Source organism: Xylaria bambusicola (genome assembly GCF_022495145.1).
Source record: "Xylaria bambusicola strain CBS 139988 unplaced genomic scaffold F5B22scaffold_43, whole genome shotgun sequence".
Taxonomy (NCBI): domain Eukaryota; kingdom Fungi; phylum Ascomycota; class Sordariomycetes; order Xylariales; family Xylariaceae; genus Xylaria; species Xylaria bambusicola.
The window spans coordinates 48,339-76,188 of NW_025953596.1; the positions used below are offsets into that span (position 1 = coordinate 48,339).

General features: G+C 48.9%; 10 protein-coding genes across 10 annotated transcripts; 5 read left to right on the top strand and 5 right to left on the bottom strand.

Moving 5' to 3' along the window:
- Positions 1 to 389: 389 nt before the first annotated feature.
- Positions 390 to 2,190, bottom strand: F5B22DRAFT_638323 (cytochrome P450; the record flags this gene model as incomplete). The annotated part of the gene is made up of 3 exons (XM_047977570.1): positions 390 to 587; positions 689 to 1,112; positions 1,187 to 2,190. 3 exons carry the CDS (start codon positions 2,188 to 2,190, stop codon positions 390 to 392), a joined length of 1,626 nt encoding a protein of 541 aa, XP_047827895.1.
- A 1,107-nt stretch (positions 2,191 to 3,297) lies between these two features.
- F5B22DRAFT_374353 (SGS-domain-containing protein) lies at positions 3,298 to 5,635 on the bottom strand. The gene is made up of 2 exons (XM_047971189.1): positions 4,051 to 5,635; positions 3,298 to 3,994 (listed from the first exon to the last, which is right to left on the bottom strand). Exons 1-2 carry the CDS (start codon positions 5,136 to 5,138, stop codon positions 3,502 to 3,504), a joined length of 1,581 nt encoding a protein of 526 aa, XP_047827896.1. The 5' UTR covers positions 5,139 to 5,635; the 3' UTR covers positions 3,298 to 3,501.
- On the bottom strand, positions 5,490 to 8,861 carry F5B22DRAFT_618654 (terpenoid cyclases/protein prenyltransferase alpha-alpha toroid). The gene is made up of 3 exons (XM_047975716.1): positions 8,294 to 8,861; positions 6,514 to 8,223; positions 5,490 to 6,423 (listed from the first exon to the last, which is right to left on the bottom strand). Exons 1-3 carry the CDS (start codon positions 8,504 to 8,506, stop codon positions 6,133 to 6,135), a joined length of 2,214 nt encoding a protein of 737 aa, XP_047827897.1. The 5' UTR covers positions 8,507 to 8,861; the 3' UTR covers positions 5,490 to 6,132.
- A 129-nt stretch (positions 8,862 to 8,990) lies between these two features.
- Positions 8,991 to 11,260, top strand: F5B22DRAFT_618659 (Spo11/DNA topoisomerase VI subunit A). Its single transcript, XM_047975717.1, has 7 exons — positions 8,991 to 9,773; positions 9,845 to 9,911; positions 9,992 to 10,100; positions 10,150 to 10,236; positions 10,285 to 10,368; positions 10,423 to 10,494; positions 10,561 to 11,260. Exons 1-7 carry the CDS (start codon positions 9,557 to 9,559, stop codon positions 11,044 to 11,046), a joined length of 1,122 nt encoding a protein of 373 aa, XP_047827898.1. The 5' UTR covers positions 8,991 to 9,556; the 3' UTR covers positions 11,047 to 11,260.
- F5B22DRAFT_618665 (ankyrin repeat-containing domain protein) lies at positions 11,261 to 12,555 on the top strand. The gene is made up of 2 exons (XM_047975718.1): positions 11,261 to 11,867; positions 11,977 to 12,555. Exons 1-2 carry the CDS (start codon positions 11,669 to 11,671, stop codon positions 12,387 to 12,389), a joined length of 612 nt encoding a protein of 203 aa, XP_047827899.1. The 5' UTR covers positions 11,261 to 11,668; the 3' UTR covers positions 12,390 to 12,555.
- Positions 12,556 to 12,663: 108 nt separating this feature from the next.
- Positions 12,664 to 13,740, bottom strand: F5B22DRAFT_649435 (uncharacterized protein; the record flags this gene model as incomplete). Its single annotated transcript, XM_047979171.1, has 3 exons — positions 12,664 to 12,812; positions 12,886 to 13,645; positions 13,702 to 13,740. 3 exons carry the CDS (start codon positions 13,738 to 13,740, stop codon positions 12,664 to 12,666), a joined length of 948 nt encoding a protein of 315 aa, XP_047827900.1.
- Positions 13,741 to 17,885: 4,145 nt separating this feature from the next.
- Positions 17,886 to 19,892, top strand: F5B22DRAFT_374476 (uncharacterized protein). Its single transcript, XM_047971190.1, has 3 exons — positions 17,886 to 18,824; positions 18,916 to 19,580; positions 19,646 to 19,892. Exons 1-3 carry the CDS (start codon positions 18,161 to 18,163, stop codon positions 19,646 to 19,648), a joined length of 1,332 nt encoding a protein of 443 aa, XP_047827901.1. The 5' UTR covers positions 17,886 to 18,160; the 3' UTR covers positions 19,649 to 19,892.
- Positions 19,893 to 20,471: 579 nt separating this feature from the next.
- F5B22DRAFT_658726 (uncharacterized protein) lies at positions 20,472 to 21,348 on the bottom strand (the record flags this gene model as incomplete). Its single annotated transcript, XM_047980141.1, has 2 exons — positions 20,472 to 21,098; positions 21,172 to 21,348. 2 exons carry the CDS (start codon positions 21,346 to 21,348, stop codon positions 20,472 to 20,474), a joined length of 804 nt encoding a protein of 267 aa, XP_047827902.1.
- A 500-nt stretch (positions 21,349 to 21,848) lies between these two features.
- Positions 21,849 to 23,855, top strand: F5B22DRAFT_649438 (uncharacterized protein; the record flags this gene model as incomplete). The annotated part of the gene is made up of 1 exon (XM_047979172.1): positions 21,849 to 23,855. One exon carries the CDS (start codon positions 21,849 to 21,851, stop codon positions 23,853 to 23,855), a length of 2,007 nt encoding a protein of 668 aa, XP_047827903.1.
- A 1,634-nt stretch (positions 23,856 to 25,489) lies between these two features.
- On the top strand, positions 25,490 to 27,555 carry F5B22DRAFT_374485 (glycosyl hydrolase). The gene has a single exon (XM_047971191.1). The coding sequence runs from the start codon at positions 25,819 to 25,821 to the stop codon at positions 27,499 to 27,501; it is 1,683 nt and encodes a 560-aa protein (XP_047827904.1). The 5' UTR covers positions 25,490 to 25,818; the 3' UTR covers positions 27,502 to 27,555.
- The last annotated feature ends 295 nt before the right edge of the window (positions 27,556 to 27,850 follow it).

Consider the following 27,850-nt stretch of genomic DNA (forward strand, 5'->3'; position numbering starts at 1 on the left):
AAAAACAACTGCCGAGCGCGCAAGTAAGGTAAGCCAATATCAAGGCTCACCACTGAGAACTCCCCGTCCACGACACAAAAATAGGTGTATGTACCCAAGCCCAATGACCAGCCAGATCTCATGGCCGAGAGAGACCAACCGTACAGAGCGTAGGCAAGTAATCCTCCCCCGCATTTCCCGATATCACCGTGCCATTGCTCCACGTCCACGTGGATGACAATTACCTTCCCGATTCCACGCTACGGAACAGGAAGACCCGAGTTGTATAAGTAGAAGGCAGATAACTGCCCTGTTTCATTTCGCACCTCACTTCACTTCGCTTCCTTCCACTACCTACCTACCTATCTTCCTACCAAACGTACTCGGTAAGTACATAGCTAAGTAGGTGTTCATCGCGCATTCGCGCCTCGTCTGGAGATATACACCTCCAATCCCTCCTGGACGACGAAGAACGTCGCCTTGGCCTTGAGTTCGCACGTAGGGTTGACGAGCTGGAAGTCGAAGTCGCGCAGGAGGCGCGGACAGACTTTGTTGATTTCCAGCAGCGCTAGATTCCGACCGATGCACACGTGTGCGCCGCCGCCGAACTGAAGTTTCGAAACAATGTCAGCAAGGGATTACACGTCTTAAGTGAAATCTTCTTTCCGGGTATGAAGTGGAATGGGGGAAAAGGAAAGGGTGAACTCACCTGGAACATATACCGCTCCATAACCCTCGCACCCTCCTCATCCTCCAACCATCTCTCAGGCCGGAAGAACTCAGCATCCTGCCCGAAGACCTCCGTATCGCGATGCAACACCCACCCGTTCACAGCCATCCGCGTACCAGCAGGGTAATGCCGTCCATCGATTTCCACACCATCAGGCGCGGGGGCATACCGCGTGATATTCAACCCCACAGCAGGACGTAATCGCATAGCTTCTTTCAGACAAGCCTGAAAGTACGGTAGATTCTGCGCCTGCAGCCATTCGATGTTTCCGGTGGCGGGGATCGTGCCGTCTGATACGGCGGCGTCGATTTCGGATTTTAGGAGCGAGTACACGCGCGGCGCGGTCAGCGTGAGCCAGAAGAAGGATTGCATTGTCGAGGCCGTTGAGTCGGAGCCTGCGAAGCTGTGTTGCGAGCGTTGTTAGTCTCGATGTTCATTCAGGGGTAGAAGAGGGATGGGATGAGAAGCACGACTTACATGGCCCCATGCGCGACGGCAAAAATATCGCCCTCATGGAATTTCTGCGGATCCTTCAAATGGCCCTTAATCAGACTAGCCATGAGATCCTCGCGTCCATCGCCACCAGCCCCTTTCCCCTCCCTCTCGACCTCAAACGGCCTCCTCTTCGCCATCTCCTCCCTCGCGATCCTCGTGATCAGATTATTCCCGGGATCCAGCTGCGGGACAAACTTGCACAGCGGATTCCTCCTCAGAAACCGGTCGAACTCGGGGATCTGCCCGATGATCCCGTTGTACTTCTGGCTGTTGTCGATGGTCCGGATGGCGTCTTCTTTGTCGACGCCCGCGGCGAGGAACCCGAAGGACCGCCCGAAGGCGACTTCGCCCAGGACGTCGAAGGCGAAGTAATGCAGCCAGTTGCCCAGGTCGAGGATGGGCTGTGGTTTCTTCCCGTTGTAAAATTCCTCTTTCGAACCCGTCGTGGGATCCGTGCAGAACCCTCCCATCCGCGAGACGAGGAACTCGATCGTGTCGTCGATGAAGGGGCTCAGCTGTCTCATGGCGGCCATCGAGTACGGCACGTTGGCGACCTTTTTCTTCATCGCGTGCACCTCCTCGCGGATCTCGGTGAAGATATCCGGGTTCTCGGGGGGTGGGAAAACGCTGTAGAAATCCGTCTTGTAGAACCGTTTGCCTGCCGAGAGCAGGTTCCGCGCGACCTGGGGCGAGGAGAACGAGACCTCGTTTGGTGCGATGCGGACCACGGGGCCGTATTTCCTGTGTAGCTCGAGATGGTCCCAGTGCGTGTTTTCTTGCACGGTTGATCGGACTTTCCAGAGGCGTGTGCACGATGCGAGGAACGGGCCGGGGATAGATCGTAGTGGGGAGACATATCGCCGGTATATCATCCGGGTAAAGATAAAGGCTGGAATAAGAATGGCCCAGTACGTGGTGATGGATTGGAGAGTGAAGGCGAGGAAGATGCGCACTGGGGAGATGGTGTCTTCGTCAGGCACTATCATCTTGTCGTTGGGAGTTGAATCCATTGTTGAAGTGCTGCTATAGGGACCACAAAGTGTAAAAAGAATAGCGACAAGAATGTCTCTGACGTTCTTTAGAGACCGCTGAGGGCTGAGATGAGGTCGAGGTGCCTGGGAACACTCATACGCCGGCTCCTGTTGAAGGAGGAGGGCAAGCAGTTAATAGATTGATAGATTGATAGATCGATAGATCAATAAATTATAGAATATAGCTATGGCACGACAAAGCTGCTCACAACGTCTTGACAATCATACGAAGTACAAATTGCATACACCACGGAACGAAGCGTATAAGTCATCAACAATCTGCGGGCCCGAGCTCAACGAGCCTCCCGCAGCGAGCCAGATCTAGGGAAGCAATCTAAAATATATTACGGCACCGACAAGATGCGGCCGTACCTACAGCATTGATCGGCACACCCGGCCTGCTCTCGCCATGAGCCCCCTTTTGCAATCGACGTCCTACTGTGTACGTATGTCTCTGGATTACTCGGTGGATAATTATAGCCGCGCTGAACGAGGCTCCCGCCAATCAGCTAACTGCCGATTGAGGGTTGGTCAGAAGCGAGGACACGGCGTGGTTCGAAGAAGGCAAGATTGTGGATCGATTGTGGAGGATCCCGCCGCTAACTGTCTGGAGCCTTGGACCGAAATGTGGCGGGGACACTTCCTGATTGCGGGGAAGGAGGTTTACAAAATGGTGACAGACGCATAACGGATTACATATTCTCGTATGCCAACGCTTCTATCGGCAATTGAATTGCCTCCACCGCCCGGCGAGAGAGACAGAATGTGTGACGCCGGGAAGGAAGCCTGGCTAGCCTAGCGATCTTGTCTGTTATGATGCAGCAGAATCGTCGCGATACTATTTGGCCGTTTCACTCAGTTGTGCTTGGCAGCAATATATGGACGTGCAGGATGAAGGGTATCCGAGCCCAATCACAAAACAGTACAGCTATAGCTCACCAATTAATGCTTTGATTGTTAGATCCATTCATCTGGTCCCCTGCAGATTAGCACACCACGAATTGTAAAGACCCGGGACCTACGTTGAGCTCCTTGCATATACACGTGTTGAAGAAGACCGTTACATCAGTAGTCAGCAGTGTAAGTAGATATTGGATTGGATTATCGCCGGCCCGAACTATTCAGCCTTGCGCATGATAGAATAACCGTACTATATAGTGGTATCTTTTTTCAAACGCCAACCCCGAAGCATTTTTAGTCATGAACTTGTCATCAGCTTGCGAAACATAAAACGCCTCGCTGCCCCATATCGAAACGTCGGCTGACCTATTCCCATTTCTTGGCCTCGGCACCGTCAGGCGGCTGGGTTTTATAAGTCTTGCTCTTGGCGTCATCCCAGCTCGTGCTCAAAGCCGTGCCATTGCTCTCGATGAAGCTCTTCATCATGGCTCGTTTAGTATCCTCATCTGCATCCTTGTAGATCTTCTGAAAAAAGTTGTTGACATCGCCGTCTTTTGAGACGTCCTCGTCATCATCAACATCCATCTTATCCCAGTTTTGGGGTCCTTTCTTTGAAGAAGTGGGGTAAGCAGGTCCACCCCCGGAGCTCTCTTTCGTTCCAATTACCGGGTCTGACATTGGCTTCGCGTTACTAGAAGGTAGAGCCGAGCCAGAAGGAACAGCCGCCTCCATCTTTGGCTCACTTGCCGGACGGGTTTGATCATTGAACACGGATCGTAGCTTCTCAATGAGGGCTACATACCAAGTAGATGGACTACTCGCATAGTCAGGAAGTTGGAGCTTAGCAAAATTATCGAAACTGTTGCAACTATGTTAGTGAAATGCCACATCAGTACCAAAGTGGAATCGACCTACCCGAGGGATGTAACGAAGATATGGAAGGTATCGAACGAAGGCCCGCTGCTAAAATCGTTGACCGTGAGGTTGTCTACAATTCCAGCATCCTGACGCAGCAAAGATGGCCATTTACCTGGCCGCTTTTTCTGGAGACCTAACTCAATCTTCATTGACTTCACAGTGTATTTAGTAGCTTGTGGGTTAATCTCATCAGAGAGCAAAAGAACTATAGGACCGCCGAAGGCGCCGATTGATACACCCTGGGCTGCTGGACTGATTTTGACAGTATGAGAATCAGACTCGATGGCGACCTGTCCCGAGGACAAGTTCTTAACGAAGATATCAACATTTAAAGCCATGTCAGATTGGTAATAGCTGTACCGGATCTTGTGTTTCTTGTATTGGGTCTGGTAGAGGGACCAGGCCTGCTTCCAGGCGGCCGTATCGCCCCCAGCAGCGGTATTCTCAGTCGTATTGTCGGTCGTCTTATTTTTAGAGGGACCGGGATACATATCTGTGACATGGACCTTGCGACCATCGTCACCCACCGGGAGCTTCTCCATTCCATTCAACGATTGAAGGCGCCAAGTAAGGGCCAGGTTTCGCTGGGAGAGCTCCATCTTGCGTTTGCTAGTCATCGGATCAAGGGCCGCACGTTTCTCTGTTTCTTTGCTTCTGTCGGCCTTCTCGGCTTCCGCAGCTTTCATTTGCGCGGCTGTCACAAGGTAATTCCCGTTCTCGTCAACCTTGTTCCGCTGGTCGTCATCTTCCCGTGCTTTGGCACCCTCGGCCAACCGCAGGGCCCACAAAGCACAGACGTCGGCATCGGCGTACTTTTTCATGCGATAGAAGGCGATGGCACGTCGGAGCTGGGCCTCGGTCATTAATTCTCGGTTTCCACGTTCGTAGGCGATGTGAAGTGCTGTCTCGGCATCCCGGAGGGCAGCGTCGTACTGGTTGGTCCGCAAATAAGCTTTGGAGCGCTCGGCATACCAGAGGGGAGCGTCACGTTGTTTGATGGCGTCGGTCAGTTTCTCGATGCCCTCGTTGTAGGCGTGATCTTTGATCTGCCGTATGCCGGCATCGGCAAGAGTGGCACTAGTCATGGTGCTTGGTGAGCTTTGATGGTATGGCGGCTGTCGTCTCGTCACGCGATACTTGTTAAGTTAATTCCCGATTAGCGCGTAGCTCGAGTTTGCTCGAGGTATATGCGTGTGTCCGTATAGGCGTGAAAGCAATCAGGTGGGGGAAGATGAAGATGAAGACGAAGCTGTTTGATGTTGGTGGTGGAAATGGGGCGTGCACTTGAACAAATGTAAGCAGCACTTGATGAATCAAGACCAAAGACCAAAGAAGCGTTGTATTATTGTTCAAATTGATATTTTCGATGAGTGCAGACACGTTGTTTAAAAGCAAGGGATGTGAGAAGAATCAAGAAGCACATGGAAACAGAACAGGCGGCGAGCTTCCCAAGCAAAGGTACGTAGATGCTGCACATGAGGGCTAGGAAGGTGTTTGTTGCGATGGTGGGGCGCGGGGTAGTTGCCTGTGTACCTACCGGCAGCTCCAACCGAGTTCCTACCTATACTTTGTATGGAAAGCACAACAAGCTACCTAGGGAGATACCTGCCTGCCTGAAAGGTTCTTCTCAGGGAGCGGGAAACATCGTGCGCCACGCAACAACAACATGCATACACTACTGGTAAGTAAATACCCGATGATAGAGTTGAAATCCACAGTTAAGGGATGTCATTAGCATAGGTATCTTTACGCAGCCTGTTTCGACGCTAAAGAGGTTAGGTAGGTAGGTACCTAGTGAATCTAGCGTCGTGTGTGCCGCTCGCCACCACCTCACAAGAACCTCACGATAATCAGCAGAATTGAACCAAGCTGAAACTAAGCTCTGTACGGAGCTATGTACAAGGGTAAGATAATTCGAGATAATCATTCAACACTTCACACACCGATAGTTACTGCACGTAATCTTGATCCTTCACGAACCTAACAAGCCCGAGTCGAGCCTAAATATATTAGCTATTACCTAAAAGCCACGGCGCCACGTCATTCCTCATTTCCAATTGCTCCATTTTCGTCATCGCTTCAAATGACCGTTTCGTCAGGGTACTTCGTCGCGAACATGCCCAAAGCCTTCATGGTGAACGTGAACTTGTAATTAGGATACGAAATCATGCAGCTCTTGTTGAAGACGCCCTCGATAGCTTCCTGCTCCCATTCGCCGTTGGGCTGCTGTCTCTGCATGATCAACTTGACTCCCTTCTTAATCGGTTCAATGTCGGGGTAGTCCGCGTGCATCAAGGCGATTAATGCCCATGCCGTCATGACGACTTGAGACCCGGTGTTGTGCTCGGTATACACCATCTTTTCGCAGGACTGGAAGCGTATGAGTAAGAAACTTCTAGGAATAAAAAGCAAGGGGCTTCATGTGAAGTAAGGGGGAATTAAGCAAACAACTCAACATACGCGATAGCTTTCAGACCATCCACCATCCGCTCTCTGCCGGGATATCAAAAAGTCGCAACCCCGTTTCGAGTAGTAGCTGTTATTGTACTTCTCGCCAATGCTCTTCAAACTTTCGAGGGCGAACATCGTAGCATATGTGTAGCAGATAGCCCAGTTTCCGTACCACGAACCATCTGGCTGCTGAGCTGTCTTGATCCATGCCACGGACCGCTGGACGAAGCCGTCGATTTCTTTCGATCGATGGTCCGGCCAGTGCTTCTTGAAGAGTGAGAGCGCTGTTACTACAGCTGTTGTGCATTCGACGTAGTCGTATTCCACCATGATGTTGCCGAATACTTCGGCTGCATTAAGCATTTCCAACATTTTGCTACCACGTGTGGGCTCATATGAGGAACATGCGCCGGAAGCGTTTTGGTACGTCAAGATTGTGTCAACGGCGTCAAAGATCCGTTCATCATCGAGAAGTTGAGGATAGCCGTCGGTTTTCTGTAGTAGAATCACCGATTTCAGTGCCTCGGAAACGCAATCACACACCGCATAGCCTTGATCCCTGTTACTAAATGCCCAGGCACCTTTACGCTGCTGTCGATAACATGTCGCTTGGTCTTTGCAGTTCTCGCGAATCTGCTGGTTGTCGAGGAATTCAAGGGCTTTGTTGAGCATTGGTTTCCATCGAGCATCTTTCTCAAGCCTAGCGTCAACTGCAGCTTGTATGAGGAACGAGGTATCCCAGCACTGGACGCCATTGGTACCATTGCAGAACATGCCCTCAGCATTCACCCACATGGCATCCTCGAGTCTCTCGATGTGTCTCTTAAAACTGTAGGAATCTGAGCCATCGCGGATGTAGCATACAACTGTGTTGAGAGCGGCATTCACCGGGGCTAAGTCAGCGTAGTCCGTGTTCGCATCCTCCATGTCGATGAGCTTGCTAACCCAATCATTTGCTCTGTTCTTGACGAAATTGGGTCTAAACCACGGCCAGACATTGACTAAAGCCCAATTCGCTGTGTTGAGAACCCACGACTTGGGGTGGTAATTGTCCAGGGGGCAGATCGTGTTTCGGTTACCAGCCCAGTCAATCTTTTCCCAGTTTTCGACGAACAACTCCTCGCGCAACCCACAAATAATATCTGTCTCTTCGCAAGACCACTTCCTGTCGAATATGTAGCCCATGGGAAGGAAAACCTGTCGCATATGGATCCACCACCTCCAGGGTGCGAATGGGACCCAGTCGGGTAGAAGCCATAGCTCCGGTGGAACTGGATTGACGATGTCCCATTTGCAGACACCGATAACACTTAGCCAGAACTTGGCCCAGTGAGGCGCATGCGTTACACCTCCGAGTTTGTGTAGTGTTTTGCGCGCCTTGACCATGACCGGGTCTTCGGGATCGACGCCGACGAGGCGCAAGACGGTGTAATTCAGCGAGGTCCCGAAGACGGTGCTTTCGCCCTCGATATGTAACCCCCAACCTCCGTCTTCGGGGTGCGCGCGGGCAAAAAGGTAGTTCTTGATCTCGGTAGCCACATACCACGGGATGGGCGTCTTGGTCGCGTACCAGGTAATGACTACACCGGGTAAAAGAAACATGGGACCTCCATACTCGCATCCCCACTCACCGGAAGGGAGTTGGAGCTTTTCGAAGAAAGCAAGACCGTTGCTGACAGCATCGAGGGGCTTTTTTGGCGTGGGGAGGGTCGCAAGGTTCTACAGCAGGTGGCGCTCGCGTTAGTAGATGGTTGGGCTTGGATTGGCTGAGCGGGCGTAAGGTTCTCACGGTATCTAGGCCGAGGTACCACTTATCGGCGACAGACTGTGGCCATTTTGCGACGGCCTTGTCGTCCTCGAGGTAGTGCCATGTGAGCCTACCACTTTCATCGAGGAGCCTCCAACGCGTACGGTCTGTTTTATCGGCGATCTGTAGCTTTTCCGTGGGGGTGCTGGCGTGACCGTTCCCAGCCTGTTTCCTCGAAGACCTGGTTTGAACCATATCGGCTTCCAATTTTATGAGGGGCACGAGCGTCGGGCGACTAGTGGGAGAGGTTCGAGAGGCAATTGAGGGGTCTCGGCGAGGACGAGGGTAGGCAATAACAGTTCAACGATGTTCTTTTGGTGGGAGAGGTCAATTGAAATCTGGAAATGGCCAATTCACTCCCCAGCCAATCTTGGACACTTCCCTAGGCTTTTGGTATCATTCGCCAAGCATGGACATGGTGACAGGTCTTGATTTACATATATTTCTCAAGGGAGCTGAGATTCACTGGCATTACCGCATCAGGTAACGGTGACGAAGACGAATACGACAATGCAACCTGGAATGGAATTGGTCAGTGTAGAATATGCAGGTACAGTTGCTCTTGGCTACCTGTTTAGGCCTAGCTTAGCAGCCTGTCAGGGCATTCTAGGCTACCTAGACTACAACCTTATTTTCAAAAGTTAAACGGTCTGTAAATCAGCTGATCTCCAAGGCCATTTCTCACTTTACAATACGGCGAACCTAGTCCATATAGCAACGCTGTGAGAATCACCAACTATCTGACCTGTTGTAGCTATTACTACACAAGATCCAATTATTGTAATTATTACTACCTAAGTACAAGGTAGGAGTTTGAATCTCAGGCTTGGCGCTGTTGACCAGTTCCGTTGTTCGCTTGGACCACATCACTAGATCCATCACTAGGCCGCGACTACCCATGCCTGCTTCCAAGTTACTCGGGCATCCAAATACCGGGAAATAGCTTGAGGCTATCTCCTTCTTACCTAAATACCAAGTAGATACAATATCAAGGCGCCTTCCTATGACGACGATGTGCCTTCCCCCAATTTGACTTACAGCTTCGGAACAATGAAGCTCTCTGATATCGGGAACACAGACTCCGTCATGGTCGCTCCTCTGCCAGACATGATGCAAAAACTGTCTCATCCGACTAGTTAGCACGTGCACACTTCATCTTTGAGGTCCGACATTGTGTCAGGCCATTGATTGAGTACGATAGCATCGTACAAGGCAGTTATAATTTCATCTTCCATATACGTTGAGATGGAAGGCGTACACAGCAACGATAACTCAACGCTGGGAACTAGACCAAATCAGCACACCGGCACCATCATTTCCAACATCGAAAGTATCCTAGTGGCAAATCTCGAAGCACTCAGAGAGGCTCGTCCTATGTCTATTCCAATTCGCAGTCGTATGACCGGCAATGTACGGCTAGTTCGCTTTCCATCCACTAGGCGAGGCGAGGCGAGGAAATTCAGTAGGCTTACGGAACTCGATCGCGGGCTTGACCCTCTTCGTTGGCTAACTCACTCTCTCTTCTCCCATCAGCCGCTATTCTTTCGATTATCCATTTATGTCACGAGGCGCTCATCGCCGGTAGAGTAATCACGAAGAGGTCTGGATTCCTTGTCATATTTGTCACCCATCTCTTGTAGCTACTGTGTAAGAATCCCCACCTAACCACTGTAATCGTAGAGACATCTACTACCAGAACCCAGAACTTTATGGGAACCAAGACTATGTGAACAGATTGGTCGACGATCTCGCCTTCACGTTTGATCTAGGAAGAGATGCATTGAATATTGTTAGTTCAACTAAAGCGACCCGATGCCACCCATTTAACCTACGAGCAGGTTGCGGCAGTTAAGGGACTCATCGTTGGCGGTCTCAAAGTCATATTCCACGATGATTCTACTCTATATTGCAACCCGCATGATCGCGTAAGCAAGCACTATGTTGACTGCCATGGGCCTTACTAAACTATCTAGCACAACATTCTCATCCCAGAAACACGAACCATATTAGGCTTTGATCTCGGTACCACGAAGTGGCTTCTCGTGATAGAAAAGGAGGTCCGTCCAATGGCCTAACCCCCAGAATATTGCGAGAGCTAACGATCTGCGAAGGCAACTTTCCGTGGGCTTGCTGCATCTCGATTCCACGAGTTGGCGGCGGTTGGTCCAGGGCTACTTGTCACAGTGAGTTCCACTGCCTTATCAGGTCTACACATCATTCTATAGTTGAATATTGACCTTAGTCAAAAGGCCAAAGGTTATCCAGATCTCTCTACACGGCAATTCCTTCATAAGCTACAGACGTCATTTCCATTATTGCCAATGTTTGGACTTGTAGACTTCGATCCGCATGGTGTTCACATCATGCTTACGTATAAAAACGGAAGTCGATCTTTGCAGCATGAGCAGAATACAATACTAAGCCGATTGACCTGGCTGGGCCCAAGAAGCAGCGATGTTCTCGGGTTCCGAACACTAGAACCGGCGCCTACCAGAGAGTGCACCCCTGTCGATACCACGCTGCCGCTTCGCATTAGAGAGAGGAGAGTTGCTGTGAAGCTGCTCTCTTCAGCCATAGAAAGCGATGACGAGTTTGTTGCGAATAATGATCTTATTCGCGAACTGCAGATCATGCTCTTGCTCAACACTAAAGCTGAGATTCAGGCGGTGGATGACGCAGGCGATCTGACCAAATGGCTGGACAATGCTTTGACAAAAGAAATGAAAGTGCTATGATTTAACGAGGCTCTCGCTGTTAATATTCTCTGCCACTATAGCTGAAGATATATTCCAACATCTGTGCCGTCGGAGTTGCATGTTTCCTATTTCTTAGTGTCATAGTCAAAGATTACACTAGACGCTGTCTAAGTAGGGCGGGCGGGATTGGACACATCGAAAGTCACGTGACACCCGAGGTACCAGTAAATGGATGCGAACAAGCATCTAATCTGGGTCACCAACGAAAACAGATCGATTAGTTCTCAAAATTTTAAGGTCTAATGTGAAGTATTGGTTTGAATAAGATCTAGTTACATTTAGATCCTGAAAATCTGAGTTATCCTCAACTGTACTCACAAAAGCCTTCACAATACCTAAGTACCTACGTAGCAAACTCGCTACGCACAAAATTTTCGGGGCGCACCTGCACTCATAGCTCTTACCACAAGCGCGAGAAGCGCGAGGGGGCATTCTTAAGGCAGGCACGACTGTGAACGCAACAGAAAAAGGTGCTGCGGCCATCACGCCTGTCACATCTCACTGTTTTGAACAAATCGAGAGCCTTGAACTGCGCATCCAAGAAAATCAGCAACCCTACTCTATCATTGAAGAAGAATTAGGAGAGCCTGCCAAGCCGAACATGGCGCCGTCACTATCCGAGGAAGAGATCGACGATCTCGTCTATCTGGCGCGAACAGGGGAGGATGCAGAATTCACCCAGATATTGCAAGAGCTCGCGACGCGTGAAGGTGCCACAGCGGCAGACATACTGACGGCTGCGAGAGAGGAGCAAAGCAAGGCCACATGTTTACATATGGCGGCGGCAAACGGACATGCGAGTATGTTTCTCAGCCCCTTTCCCCCCCTTTTGGCGTCTACTCGGGTGCAGATTGCTATTGTCACCAGGTTCTGCAGGGGACGGAGGCCCTTAGCTAACATGCATCCTAGAAACCGTAACGCTCATACTCTCGTATCTCCCGGTGCCAAGCAAGCCATCAAAAGCAGCAGTGGCCCCCCCGTCAGAAGACACTGATTCAGAGAAAACGAAAGTAGAAGCAGAGCCAGCGTACATCGATGCGCAGAATTCATTCGGCAATACTGCGCTGCACTGGGCGTGTCTAGGGGGTCATCTTGACATTGTCAAGCTTTTGCTCTCGAGAGGGGCTTCGCCGGCGATGGCGAACGATAAGGATCAGATCCCGCTCGATCTGGCGGCGTTCAATAACCATATGCATGTTGTTGAGTACTTTTTGGCGCAGAGCAGGGATATTGAGGGCGATAATGCACAAGAAGGAGGCTTGGTCAAGGAGGCCGAGGATATGGATGTTAAGGAAGATGGAACTGCGGGTGTAGGGGGATAGAGTGGGTAGATCAATGATGCATATATGAATGAATACGAATGAATAAAAGTTAATTGCCAATGAGTAGTGATACATTTTCCTGTTTAAAAGAGATGATGTCCTGAACAGCCAGAATCCATCTTGTGAGCTGGTGGTAGGCTTCTGACTCGACGCTGCTGGAATCGGCTCACTACCACTCGACCTGTCAACGCAGCTTGAGTGAGTAACTACGTTATTCCTCATTATCCAAAAGAAAATAAAAATCGCAAAGAGACCCAATTTGAAAGTCAAGACTTCATTGTGATGGACGTCCATGTCTGTTTTCATCAATAATTACTCCCGCCTCAAAGTCTCGCAGCGCATCCTTCGTAGACCCATCTCGATTCTCGACCTCATCCAGCGCAACATGAACCACCACAGCCCTTACCTCGAACGGATGCGACACTTTCAAACGAAACACCAGATTAGCTCACTCCATACCACGAAGCACGCCGTAATCAAACATCGACAAACTCACCTGTACTCCCAAGGTCCCCTCCCATCCACCGCTTACCATGCCACAACCGACTCGCAAACGGCCTATCCGTCTGGCCCCTAGGCTGCGTAAGCGCCATCTGCGCAATAATCACAGGCAGCAGACCCCCCAACCCCCTCGACAGCGGCGCGCGCGGGTCCGTGTTCCTGAATACCTCGGGCACCAGGCTCGGGATCCACGAGGGCTCGCACCCGGCCACGACGCGCGAAGACCCCAGTTTCGAGATCTGCGTGATCCCCGTGACATCCGGCTGCGAGAAGCTCATGACGTGGAGCAAGTGCCCCTCGATATGCGGGTTCGGGTTGTGGAAGCCGTACGGCACGATCAGCGTGCTGAGCGGGTCTTCTTGCATGTACAGGCACGGCAGCGGACCCCAGCCGTTGAACACGGTGAATTGCGAGTACTTCGCCATCTCGTAGTGCGGCTCGTCCCTGTTGCGCTGGTAGATGCTGCCGGAGGGCTTCAGCGGACTGTCGGGGTCGACGTTGTCGCGGGCCCAGGCGTACCCCCGGGCTACGCTGATCTCGTCGTCGCGGTAGCGGAATACTGTCCCGGACATTTCGCCGATGTACGCGTTTGGGTCGAAGGGGGGTAGTACGAAGCCCTGCGTGTCGATGTTGGGAGGCGCGTTGGGATGAAGGATTACTTCGTTGACTACGAAGAGGAAAGATAATCTCGGCTCTGGTGGGATCGTGGCTGATCCGCTGGCCTTTGATGTTGCTATGTCGGGTTTGGATCCATGCTTATCTGTGTGTAAGTTATATGGTAGTTCTTAGTTGCTGAATTTGAATAACTGACCTGGCTCCCGGCCTGCTTGCTATCATTTTGGTTGCCCATACTGACGATTTTGAGTGCTCCTTGCACGACACTTTGATTTCTGCCTTCAGATTTGGGTTATAATGCGGCGTAAGTATATCTATAAGGGGTATATACATTAATGTTCATTGTATATATGCTGACTTCTGTAGTCTATCCGTTATCGTGATGTTGATGCTGAAGGTTGGTGAGACACTTAGTCTGTGTGCGTCATTCGAGCCAGGTCATATGTCAAGCGTGAGAGGTAGAATTCCGAGCGCCTGTCTTTGCGAGACTGTGAAATGTAACAGCACTTCAACCAGCGTCGATATTTACTGTGAGGTTCCCGTCCCTTGATGCGTGCTGGTCGCAGAGGTGTGGATTCGGCTGCAATGGATTCACCTGCTGTACGTAAAACAGTGTCATCCCGTGACTGACTACCTGATAACCTGTCGGAGATGTCGGCATATTTGTAGCAAATATATGTATTTAATCGCAGCATAATGCACTATTATTGTAGTCTATGTAGGTAACTTCCCACACAGAAAATGTTTGATGGGTCCTCACACCACCGCTTGCCTGGATTTGAAGGGCGAAGTTATCAATATTAGCTGGTCATACTGAGTTATTTCTCCGTCATGAAAAGACACCGTGAGGCCGGCTATTGGTTCAAAATTGACGAGCTCGCTTGTGTCACTAAAAAGGAGACCTCGCCCGCCTGGTCGGGATATTAGAGCGAAGATCTGGGACAGTACAGGCCAATACACTAAATCTGCCAGATTTTTTTATTTCTTTCTTTAGGGCATCGATTAAGATGATGGGACCGTGTTTTTGGTAGAGTGAGACCTTTGTGTGTTCCAGAACTGAATTGCCAGCATAATCATTTGTCGATTTCGACCGTTCCATGACAATTAATCGCGATGTGTGGCGATCCCTTACATCAAGGCCTTTTGCGATTCTGAAGAGGTCTCGCTCTATGGCCTCGTGAATGAATTAAGGGAATACCGAGTACATCTCACTGGAGTGAATACCGTATCATAGGGTCTGCTGATTCCCCCCTAGAAACTTTTAGTCAGATTACCCGCCTGTCATACTTAGTGACAAACAAACATGGTGCCCAAGCCGCAAGTATTTTCTGATCGACAGTGGGAGAGGGACGCCTTAACATGAGTAAGTGCTGGGTAGGGAAAAGCTGGGGACAATTAACACTTTTAGTTAAAAACACAAATGACCGATCAAACCTGTATGTAATGTAATCTCTTGAGAGCCGTCTACGAAGAAAGGCTCTTTGCTTCCACTCATGGCGTATAAAACAAACCGAGCATGGCGATGTAGAGCCCCTCTTCCGCTCAATCATCAGAGAGTCAGAGGCCGTTCTGTCTAGCCGGCCGTAGGAACACAACCGCGTGGTGACACTTGGTGTGAGCAGGTCGTACTAGGGAGGTCCTACACCTGAAGGAGTTTTAACCTATCAGGGTGGACTATGCTTAGCGATGCTATGTTTCCCATCAGAAATGTCAAACAAGTAGGTCACCTTACTACATGAAATCTCATGAAACAATATTGGCCACAAGACTTTGATCGTCCATATCCTGAGGCCATAGTCGTGTGAATCCTAGAAGCCTGTAGCTGGGCAAAGACTAAATTTTAGTAGGTCAAATATAAAGTCTAGACTATATAGCGGCCTCCGTAGTTTAGGGGTTTGCTCTAGGCGCATCTAGTGCTAAAATTCCATGTTTCAACAAATCCCCTGTTTCTAGCAAGAGGATAGGAGGATAGATTAGAAAGCAAACAGTATGGAAACTAGAATTTGCTATCGCATTGAAGCAACTTGGATGCACAATAGATAAATGCGAAGCCTTCCGTTCAACAATAGAATAGCAAAGATATTGTTAGATGCCAATTATGATTGAAACCAAAACTTGAACGCTCTGGCTTCACGCTGGTTAATCCTTGCGTAACAAATATAGTGTGAGACAAACACCTCGAAATTGTGCTCCTACCAAAAGAGTTGGTCACGACATTATTCTGTACTACCAAAGATGCTATCATGGCGTCAGTTGATAAGTTCAATTTGTGCTTATGTAAGACACCTGATTAGACTACAATCTGCCAACTCATGTCAAACGCTGAGCGACGTAAGGGATAGTCAATAATGGCAGTCAGAGCGGCTCAGTACGACAATACATGTAGTCAGAGAGTTTTCATTTTCAGAGGATAAGGGAGAAGCCTAGAAAGATCCCTCGTTGCCAATTGTTTGTTTCTCATTGGCGGGGAGGCTCCCGCTATTCCCGGCGGCTTTGCATCAATTCACAAGCACGCAGTGTCACAGTACTATATAGTGAGTGCAGAGACGTCAAGCCTTCGACTTGATAACTCGTCGTTACCTTTTGGTGGCGTAGTGGCATAGTACTGCACTCCTTATGTCATTCCGTGACACGCAGCATGAACAAGTCAGAACATTCTCGAATTGGCTGTTCATACATAGTAGTTGTCTCTTAATCAATTTTTTCGGATAATAGTCGAATACTCGTTGCATCACGGCATCAGAGAATACTCTAATGTTGTATGCTAACAGCTAAGGCGCCATCATCCTGATGGTTTGAATTTGGCGTACTCTCTACGGGTCAGGGGCCTACAATCAAATTGTTGTCACCACAACAGTTGAAATCAACAACTATAAAGGTATCAATAACCTTCTCGATCACATACAATTTATTCGGCTCGTCAGTAACTGGTCAAAATCGCAACAGCCCTTTTCGTTATCCTAGAAGACTAAAACTTGGGTACAAAAGGCGGTCGGAACACACCATTACAGCAACATACTATCATGGCTTCAAGCTCCATCAATTATCCAGAATGTCTGCCATACTGTCTAATGGTGGAATTGATAGTAATGATAAGGAATGCCAATGTGGTGACCCATTGAAGTCATCACCAGAGAGTCTCTGTAAGAGGTGTAGAGCGATCCGAACAGCAGCGATGTGGTATGAGATACATAACAAGAAGGAAGAGGAAAGGGCAAATGCGGCAGGCCAGTTATCGTCCGGGGCCTCACAACCCTATCTCTCTATGTTAACCCACGACTATTATAGCCAGCACACTCAATCACGCCAACAAATTTATCAGCAACAATATGCTGCGGGCAGTCCATTGAGATATGACTCGTCAGCAGCGTATGGACAGACCATGCCATTCAGCGAGTACCGCCATTCAGCTTCAACAGCTAGGTATTCAAATGTCTCTTCTCAGACTCCCCGCACCTATGGAAAAATGAACGCTCGCAATACCACCGCTGGCCAGAGAAGTGCCAATTACTTCAGATCCCATAACAACCAAGCATCTAGCTTCAATCCAAATTACCCCAAGCCTTATGAAACTCAGGCATCTGGTTTTAATAACAACCCGGAGAGCGGTGCGACTAGTTCCAAACATGTCCACTTCCACAATTAGCCCTGCGATTAGGACGCTAGATAATTAGGGGTGCTAGAGAATTGCCGGCCGCTGGAAGCAGGGATGGAAAGTATAATACAGTAAAATCATGGTTGTTTAGCTTACGAGGCGTTTTGTCGGGACAAGAATGGCAGCGAGAGGGAAGATTTCTCTTTGGAGGCGTATATGTGCTCTTGCTGGAGTTTTCTAATGATTAGAGGTGCAAGTTAGATGATATGCGACCGTCTTTACTCTAGGATGAGGAATGAAACAGTTGTCTTCGAGCGGAAATCGGCTCATGTTGTCCTCAACCTAATCCCTCCTCTTTATCCCCTTTTTGTTATTGTGTGCTTGTGGCTTAGTATTAGAGATCAAGGAACTTGTATTCTGACTAGGAATAGCCGTGGCACATTGATGATGAAGAACATGACTCATAAAATTTGTAGGAGTTACCTCGCGGAGATCAGCCAATTGGGAGTACTATTTCTAACATGAATGTTCGTCCTAGTGTCTTGATAATAGAAGCCGATGAATGCTTCCTTGGTATGTTAAGTCAAGTAGGTAATGATGAGAAAACATAATAGAAACCGCGATGGCCACATTATTTGCTGGCAGTGGCTGAAATGTTAGCATAATTGTCATTGTGTAATAATCAATATTGCCCCAACAACCATTCATGCGCTATCCAACAAATCGCACCATTGAAGGGATAACGTGTATCCACTCCTAACCTGCACTTTACAATATACATATAGGTACTATATAAACTCTTACCAACTACCAATTCATGTGTCAATTGTGCTGTTCATCATCTACGTACATGGGTCAGTAGACAACAGTGGCTCGTGTCCAGCAACGTGTAACCAGGTAGTCTGTCATCAGCTCTACATACGTTTTCCTTTATTATCTTGACCATCAAAACTATTGTGCATCACAGTGTTCCTGCTGTGTTCAACTTTCCCTCATATTACTTTGATTCTCTCGATCTGCTGAGACTCTTTATAGATTTCCATTGTCGCCATATTCCACCATGTCATCGTGCCCTTATATTCCGCCAGAGATAATCCAGCACATCGCACACCATCTCACTCATGATTGGGTCGATTGTCGAAACAATACAGTGTGGCGCCTCGTCCCAGGCGCTGCCAGCTACGCCACTGTCAACAAGGTTTGGCAGGATGCCATTGAGCGCGAGATCTTTTCCGAGATTGACCTTAGGCTCAGCCGTCTCGCCGAGGCTGATGCCATCCTAAATGGGAACCCACGACGCCGAAAGTATGTGCGTAGAATCTCGCTCAGGGTCACCCCGTTTTTATATTATCATCCCAAGCCGTTGTATCGACAGATCGGCCGTCTACCGCCCGAATTTGTCAACGAAAGCCGCCGCGTGCTGCAAGCTACGTTGGAGGGATTCCTGTCGGTGCTACGCCACTGGGCCTCTAGCCCCGCTATTACATTACATCTTGACCAAGGTTACCGACATCGTTATGTCTATTTTACCTACGATCCAATCGAGATTGAAGCACGGCAGCGGATTATAGAGCTTGCACCCGTGCATGCGATTACGGAGCTAGAGATGTGTTGGGGAGAGCAAATTCTTTCCGCTGCGGCTTTGTGCAGTCTCCTAGCGAAGCTGCCGGCACTCAGGAAGGCCAAAATCCGGTTCCAAGATCGTGGACTTGAGTCGCGAAACGGTAAGAAATGCAAATTAATTATATATATCGTTCTCTGAAATTGCATATAGGTGGTTATTGAAGTAAATATAACTGACTGTATTTAATATAGAACTTGCTCAAGGGCTTCTGAATTTCACGCATTCTCTTGATGAACTCACCATCGATTGCTGCGGCTACCCGAGGTTTCCCCCATACGGAGCAAATGGATGGGAGGAAGATAGGCTCTCTCACGCGCTCGGCATCATTTCCCAGCGCGTACGAGTACTTTGTCTCTGTGGAGTCTACCTCAGTACAGCCGTATTCCTCCAACCTATGTCAGACCCTGGAATTGCACACTGGGCAAGGCTGGAAGAGTTCAGGGTTTATAACCCGCGTGTGTGTTCTCTGGGGGAGCACATACAGTTCTTGCAGCGTAAATACAATTTTAACGACAGACACGCCGAAATTAAGCATCTATACTTGGCTGCGGCACGTGCAGCGCTCGAGATGCCTTTGCTCAAATTCATGACATTCGATGTCTATATCAAGTCCAGAGTATTAGTACCATATAGCAGTCTCAGATACTATCGCGATACACGTGCCAACACCGCGAAAGCGTGCTGGAGAAGTGGCGAGGGCTTCGTACCCGACGCAGAGTTGGTGCTTGCATGGCAGGAAGTGGCATGGAAACATCTAGAGGGCAAGGAATTAGAAGTCGAAATTTCAATTGATCGTCATTTTTTTACGAAAACCCACGCACTAGTTTCGTGCAGCTGCCCATGTAAATGGCCACTAGTACGTCTCTCCCAACCCAAACGTCATGTCCAAGAAGTCAATATGGCCGCTAACAGTTTCTATAGTGATTGAAATCCTACACAAACTAATTCATACCCTTGACTCATGGTGTTGGCATATATAGCAGTAGTACTAGGTATTTGAGTACCCGGTGCATCGGTTTTTACTCACACATGGTATTGATATTAGTGAAGGGATAGTTTCGCTCATTCAACAAGGGATGAGATCGGCAAACCTAAGGCAGTGGGTAATTTGACGGGAAGAAATGGTATGGGAATCGGCTGTATTATACACGAGATAGATTCATCTCTGACTACCAGAATCTAAGTGTTTTTCCAGAGAAATTCGTTTCAAGCTGTGCTGAGATACCCTCCGTTGTTATGCTCTTCTTAACTGTGAATAACTACGATTTACTAGATCGATTGTATCCCGGTATTACAGACTTGCCATCACATATAGTATATCAGTTTAAAACGTTTCTGATCATACACTCTGATGTCCCATCACTTACGTTCTCCCGATCACAGCGTAAGTGGTACGACTATACTATCATCACGTCTTCATCTGGCTCGACACGCTTTGGCGATATTTTGCACCAACCGAAGCTTCGTGTGGCCAATGGTACGTATCTGCACGGGCCAACTTAAGCCAATAGTTGCTAGATGGCCATTACGCGCCTATTCTAGTTTTCCTCCCTATCTTTTACTTCATGTAGTGTATTTATTCAGAATTGAGGGCGGATTCGAAAGTGCTTGTGAGTAAAAGCCGATGCACCGGGTACTCAAATACCTAGTAGTACTGCTATATATGCCAACAGTACTGAAAAAAACTAGAAACATCTTTGCCAGAAACCTGGTCCCCCTTTGCGCCACCACACACCCTTATCCCGATTCACCAGTACTCCTGTCCGCCTGATGCTGGGGCGCCAGAAGTTCTCTCCTCAATGTAACTAATAAGGAATTCAGGGGATAGTCTTGCCACCATGGGGGAGTTGTCGTCATTAATATCTTCGGGCAGGCTCCCTGTAAAGTCTGAGGCTACGAGATACCCGGCCGCGCTGTCGGCGTTGTGAAACGAGCATTTGTGACCCGTCAAATTGAAACTGCAACAAGCGCAGGCGGAAGACTTGTTGCCACCAAGGGCGCTTCCAGGAATGAAGGATCTGCATGGGAAGAAAGGGTACATTCCGGTATAACCTTTGAGATGAGCCTCCCGCATCATTCGTTCACACCTTCGGCATGGGACTGCGTTCTGAGTGCCAAAAAGTTGGATGAAAAGGGCAGAGGCACGGCGTTTATCTCGTAAGATCTGGAACACGTAATTTCCCCAGGGAGCGCCTTCGGAAAGCTCTACAAGGAGTGGGCGAGCTTGGAAGTTCTTCGTTTCTGCCTCTTTAGCCCAGCGAACGGTCTCCCTCCAAGCACTCACGGTGGTGAAGAAGTGCTTTTGAATGCGCCATCGTACGTATTTGCCCCTTGCCTTCCCACCTAAGATGTCGATTGCCAAGGCACCGACTGCCTGGGCCAGAACATGTTAATAGAAATAGAAAGGTGATACGGTGGAGGAGGGAATAATATGTGCTGCTACTTACGGACCTCCAAGCGCCGGAGAATTCCATAGCACGGACATCCTCTTTCATCGGCCAAACATCTTTCACATCGTCAGGGCCGTCTAAAACCAATGCTGGAAAGGGGCTAGAGTCTGGCTGCCCAAAAGGAACACGTTCACGAATCTTCTTTTCCTCAGGCTTGCTAAGCAGCTTAGACATTGTATTGAATGAGAAAGGTGGCGATTAGAAGGAATTAATGGCTATAAAACAGAGTTTGAAGCTGGAGAAACAATGATGTAGTAGGAAGGATTGGCTTGGCAACCCTCCCAGCTTGTTTACTTAGAGATGAAAGGTTGCAAAGAGGCACTTACGAAGTTACAGAGTTACAAAGTAGGAAGGAGCCTTGCGGGGAACTACAACCTATTCCACGTTGCCAAAAGCCACACAAAAACTGTTCCCGCAAACCTACCTCTTCAAGTTTCTGAATTTGCACATACTCCTCGAGCAAGCCTTCACCCAACTCAAGCCACGACGCCTACAACCATCATCCAAGTACACTTTATTTCTGCACTCACGACCCTGATCAAAATAGCCCTACTTACCCCCAAATCCCAGCATATACTCGCTACCAGACTCGACGGCTGCAACTACTAACAGAGTACCTTGTAAACTCTACCAGGGGTTCAACCGCCCAGCAGTATCACTTTAGGTGAGCCATTATGTTAGCAAGCCAAAGACAAACGAAAGGCGGCAAGACCACAGCACAAGAGGGCGCACCAATGAGTTTCTCTCATTTCCCCAATCCGACCATCATGCATGCCTCCCAAGAAGAAATACGGTTTCTGGGAGTAAGAATTCGACGAGAACGAATGGGTGACGACTACCGACCTGCTATTATCACAGGTGGTCAGATCGCCCCCGAAATCCCCTACTTTATCACTCCATACAAAGAAGAAACGATGATTGACGATAACGCGCCTCTGTTTGACGATTCCGCAAGAATTAATCCTATTGACTTGGGCCAGCTCAAAAGACATAAGTACCTATCCAACCGATCCATCTTGCCCTGGATGCAGACTTCTTCCGCTATACCTGAACGTACGTGGCTAGCCGACACACTGCCGTCTCTCATTAATGTTTTAATGAAAATCCGGAGTCGCTCGCAGCTTTTGACATGTGAAGTGAATGCGCTGTATACACTTCTGGTGAAAGGGCTGGGTAATGAGGTCGCTACAGAAAACGAGTTCGCGAGCATCTATGGGCCAGACCCAACCAAATGGCCTAGTGAACTCCCCAAGTCAATCATCTCGCAGGTTAAGTCTGGGGCTAAGTACGTCGCTCTAGGGATTAAGGCACCAACTTCACACTGGATATCTTTTCTGTATGAAGTCAACCAAGGGAGCCTCTGGTTCTTTGACTCCCTAGAAGCAAATAGGCAGTATAAGCATCGGATCTTTCGGCACTTTAAGATGATCTGGACCTCGAAGTTCTTCAATCTACGACAAGATCCCAGACGCGCTTACGATGCCAGTTACTTTTTTCACCGCGACTATTGGAGCTGTGGAATAATCTCTATCCTCTCCTTGGCAGAAATCTTACATTCTCCTAATGCGATTGAGAACCTCCCCAGCAAGCCCGCCAAAATTGGTAGTAGCTACATTGATTATGTAGCGCTACTTATAACAAGAGCCACCGGCTTAAGACTCTCTCCTTCTTGGACCAGCCCTAATCTCCATTTACGAGTGCCAGCCCCCAACCCTGATCCGGCCGAAGGTGAACAAGTCTCCGTGGTGCTCGGGGATGAGGAAGCCGAGGTATATCTCGCAGAAAGCATCAATAAAGCAAGTTTATTTATTATAGATGCCATCGTACCAAGAGCGCCTCCAGCCAAAGCCTATTATGATACCGACGATGGCATTATCCCCGACGCGCAAACTAGTATCAAGATACTCAAGGACTGCAAGGACATTAGAAGGCGCACCCAACAAAACCACGACCATTGGAGAGGAAATGAAGCCCGTCATTTGGTCAATGCTGTAGTTAGAAGCCGAAGAGGATGGTATCTCGAAGATACAGAAGTACTCGCTGTGCTGGAATGCCTTCTGTACGCACGAAGTGAAAAAGGGACTGGCCAGATCCTTATCGAAGAACCCTATGGATATCTCATGGAACAGGATGAAAGCGATATAACGCTTATGGTGCGCCAGTGGGATCTCCTCATTGTATCCAATGACGGCTCAGACCCTCAACTTAAAGGAGAACTCGCGATCTTCGGGTACACTAATGGAAATTCCCACTGGGGAGTCATAATTATCTCTCTCAAAGACAATAATGCATATCTTGTGGATTCTTTGAACCCGGGCCCGGCCACGTCTAGAATGATATTCGACAAGTTCAGACTCCGTTATCACATCAGATACCCTAATATGCCTAAGCCTACAAAAATGACGGTTCTGCCTTGCTACCGACAGAGGGATAGTCATAGATGCGGCCTAATCTCCCCCCTTTATCTATATTTCTTACTTTGTAACCCAGTGTACCTTAAGCCTACCTCGTCAGCAACAAGCGAGTACCGCGTGACCAGATGTATTGAAGATATTATACAGAGGTATGTAGGAGTTAAGGTTACTAGTAGCGGCCGGGCAGACAAGAGTGAATACGGAAACAACCTACCTCTCCCTCTGGAGATGCTTATGACCGGGCGTCAGGTAGACAAGGAAGAATGAGAACAATTGAAGTAGTGCTGGCCAGAATTCCTGAAGCTATTAAAATATTGCACTCCAAGGCGCAAGCCTCCTCTATGACTCTCTCTGGCCCGAAGCCCCGTCCCAAGCAACAACCTGCCGCCCCGGAAATGAAGCAGTACAGGCAGGGCGATACCATGGCCGACGTCATTCCCTTGGTCTTCAATAGATCCTCTCAAAACGAACAGAGGGCGTTGCAATACTCCGATCAAACCATTGCTTGCCCGTTTGCTGTACCGGGAGACAGATGGCTTGACGTAGCGCGAAGACCCCAACCTATACATCCTGATGAATGGCGGGGGTGGGATTGGTACGAAAACAACGTTGATGCCTTAAGACGAGCGCAAGAGGGGGAGCGAACATCACGTAGCAGCCGTTCCGCTGGAGAGTCAGTTGAGTTAGATTCTAGAGGACGTCCAAAGCCCCCTGCAGGGAAAGGTTGGTAAGATCAGATTCGGGGATTTTCGCGATTATGAAGTGAGATACTCTGAGGACTGCAGATATCTCAATTAGGGAAAATTGAAGGGATATGGAGTAATACGTTCGTTAGCAAGGAGTTTAGGAGTTTCGAGAATTTCGGATTATCTTCTGATGATAGATAGACATGACTTGCAGGAGTAGAGCACTTCTCACTGCTTTCCCAAAGTTGGCTTGGTGTCTTGGCACGGCGTGCATACAGCTCACTTTACCTGTTGCCTTCTAGAAGAGGCTGTTACTCAGAATGCCATTTGACTCACACGTCGATGGTATGAACCCATTCATAGGTGGTATTTGATTAGCGTCGGCCTTATTCCTGAGATGTTGGTTAGCCTGCATAACAACGTGTAGTTCTTCTTAGATCACCCCACCACGCAAATTGCGCCTGAGCGGAATGAAGCCGCAGACGAAGTCCACAATCTAATCCGGTATGCTGAAGTTAAATACGCAATATAACGTTTATATACAACCACACTAACAATTTATACCCTTTTAAGAATCTTGCCTGTTCCATGCATGCCTATAATCACTCAACGGGCCAACTTTAACATACAATATCGAGTATAATAATTCAGGATCGCCTCGTCTAGATCTGGGACAAGGGTTAGTATAGTGGGGTTATTAAGTCGTACACAACTGCCAAATTGAAGCATTCCGAAAGACGCTAACGTCTAAATACGACGATGTACCATGCATGAGGCGAATGTTAAGGTTTCCGTGATGGTGAGCCGCAAGAGAGCCATGCAAATACACCGACGGATTTGAATAAACGAGTTGGAGCTCATCAGTAGGACAATAACGCTCAGGCATTCCCCTCAACCACTCATGATGGGTCGAGAGTCTTCAATGGTTAGCAATTTCCCCGGTTTCGCATCAATACTAGCGCGCTCTGGGGTCCCTCGCGCTAGGAAACCGATTGCGTCACCTATAGAGGATACCAACATCAGTTCCCCGAGTTATCCTTGACACCGATGTACGGAAGTAATCTCATAAACGTGCTAAGAACGTGGAGATTTGGGGGAAACTAGTGCGATGGCCTCGTGGCTAGGATACAGCCACTCTTGGCTTGGAGAACTCTCGCTATGAGGGGACTATGTGGAGACTTCTTCGCGATGGCTTCGGCCATTCGAACTTTATATTCGACGCTGTATTGCTTTCGGTCCGATCTGCTCGACTTGAAATGACTTACCTAATATCATATTCAGCAGTCCAGGCTATAGTCTAGTTCCTGGGCAATACCCCAAATGACTGATAAGAACTAGATCGTGGGGTGGATCTGTGGAGATCTTGAGACCATCTGGGGAGTGCCGTGTCTTTGTCGTCATTAGACGCGGTATGGCCATACGGCCTAAGTAGGTAGACAAAGCAAACATGGTTCAACTCCCCGCTCCAAAATCGTATATAATGCCTCATCTTAACCGTCATGTAAGTGTATCCTCTCGAGCATATTCGAGATCTACACTCAAATATGGCGGGGATTTGGAAACTTGCCAGCGTGGCACTCTTCGCAGTGAGCATCACGGCCCAGAACAGTACATATGTTAACCCGGCTGTACCAACCGGGACACCGGTTGCGGGGGTCTACACGGGGTCTCTGAGACCTCAGATACACTTCTCGCCGCCCAAGGGCTTTATGAACGACCCCAACGGCATGTTCGTGGACGCCAATGGCACATGGCACCTCTACTACCAGCTTAATCCGACAGGCATAGTAGCAGGGAACCAACACTGGGGACACGCGACAAGCAATGACTTGTACCACTGGATAAATCAGCCCATTGCCCTGTTCCCGCCCGAGGAAACCGTCTACGTGTTCTCCGGCAGTGCTGTCGTTGATTCGAATAACACTTCCGGCTTCTTCCCTGATCAGGACAATGGTGTGGTTGCGATATTTACCCTGGCGCGGTACTACGACGATGGGTCCGCGGGACCCCAGACGCAAAACATCGCATACTCGCGCGATGGTGGATATAGTTTCGAGTACTACGATGAAAACCCCGTGATAGACAGCACCAGCTCGCAATTCCGCGATCCGAAAGTCTCGTGGTACGAGGACCATTGGGTCGCTGTCATCGCTTACTCGCAAGAGTTCAACATCGGAATTTTCACGAGTCCGGATCTAAAGGACTGGACGTTCGCGTCCAACTTCACGCCTCACGGGTTACTGGGGACGCAATACGAGTGCCCCAACTTCGTGAAAATGCCAGTGCGCGATGCCGATGGGGCTGTCATCGATGAAAAGTACGTCATGGCTATCAGTATTCAGCCCGGAGCGCCTTTGGGCGGTTCGATAACAGAGTATTTCGTTGGTGACTTCAACGGAACGCACTTCACGACCTCGGACGCTGTCACTCGGCTTACGGACTTCGGCAAGGACAACTACGCTGCCCAATACTTCTACGGGATCCCCGACGGCCAGAACCAGATTAATATGGGCTGGGCATCGAATTGGCAGTATGCGCAGAAAGTGCCTACGGGAAATCTGGAGGGATGGCGAAGCATCATGACTACTCCTCGCGTCAATTATTTGACCGAGGCGCCGCGGATCGGATTGGTTATGATTGATGAGCTGTACGATTTAACCCCTATCCTAGACGATCAGCTGAACGCGTCGATTTTCAATGGCAGTGGGACGCTAGCTCTGGATTACTCGTCCGTTGAGTCAGGAGCATTATATCTGGAAGTCAACGTTACGAACATTAATACCACACTACTGACGGAATATTCCACATTGAACGTCTCATTCGCGTCTCCGGCGTCGGGCGAGATACTGCAGTCTGGGTTCTATTTCAGCGGCGACACTCCGTTCTTCGTCAATCGAGGAGGCATCAAAGGATTCGATAATGTCTTCTTCACGGATAAATTCAGCACTTCTGATGTGTACAGCACCGGATCGGGCGACGGCCTTGCATCATGGAGCATGAAGGCGGTGATCGATCGAAGTATCTTCGAGGTCTTCGTTGATGGCGGAATTCATGCTGGGACTGTACTGTTCTACCCACAACAACCTCTGACGGCACTTAATCTAGCAGCGCGCTTGCATCCAGGGGCTCGTATTTCTGTCAATGTACGGTCTTTGAAGAGTACTTGGGCCGAATTTGAGAATGAGAACGGGACGGTGTTGGGTAATGTGACTGACTCTCGGAGCTAATTGTGGAAAATCACCACGAAAGCTTACTCTTTAGCGTGAAGCGCATATCAAGCTCGAAGGAACAGAAAGTTCTCATTATGTTTAATAATGTAATTTGATCTAGAAAATCAATTAGAAGTCGACTTGTTCATTAATTCGCAATCAAAATGCAATGATGCGCTACCAGTTCCTGTCCTGTCACAGATCCACACATGCTCAATTTTGTCTTCGAGGTTTGACAATCCTAACAGGTTCGATACATTATGGAGATAGACTATTCGATGACTAGAAGCATCATTCAAATCTGTTCATATATGAAATACTCGAATGGTAGAAAAAGCCTGTAGCCGCTATGTCAGCATCCTATTTA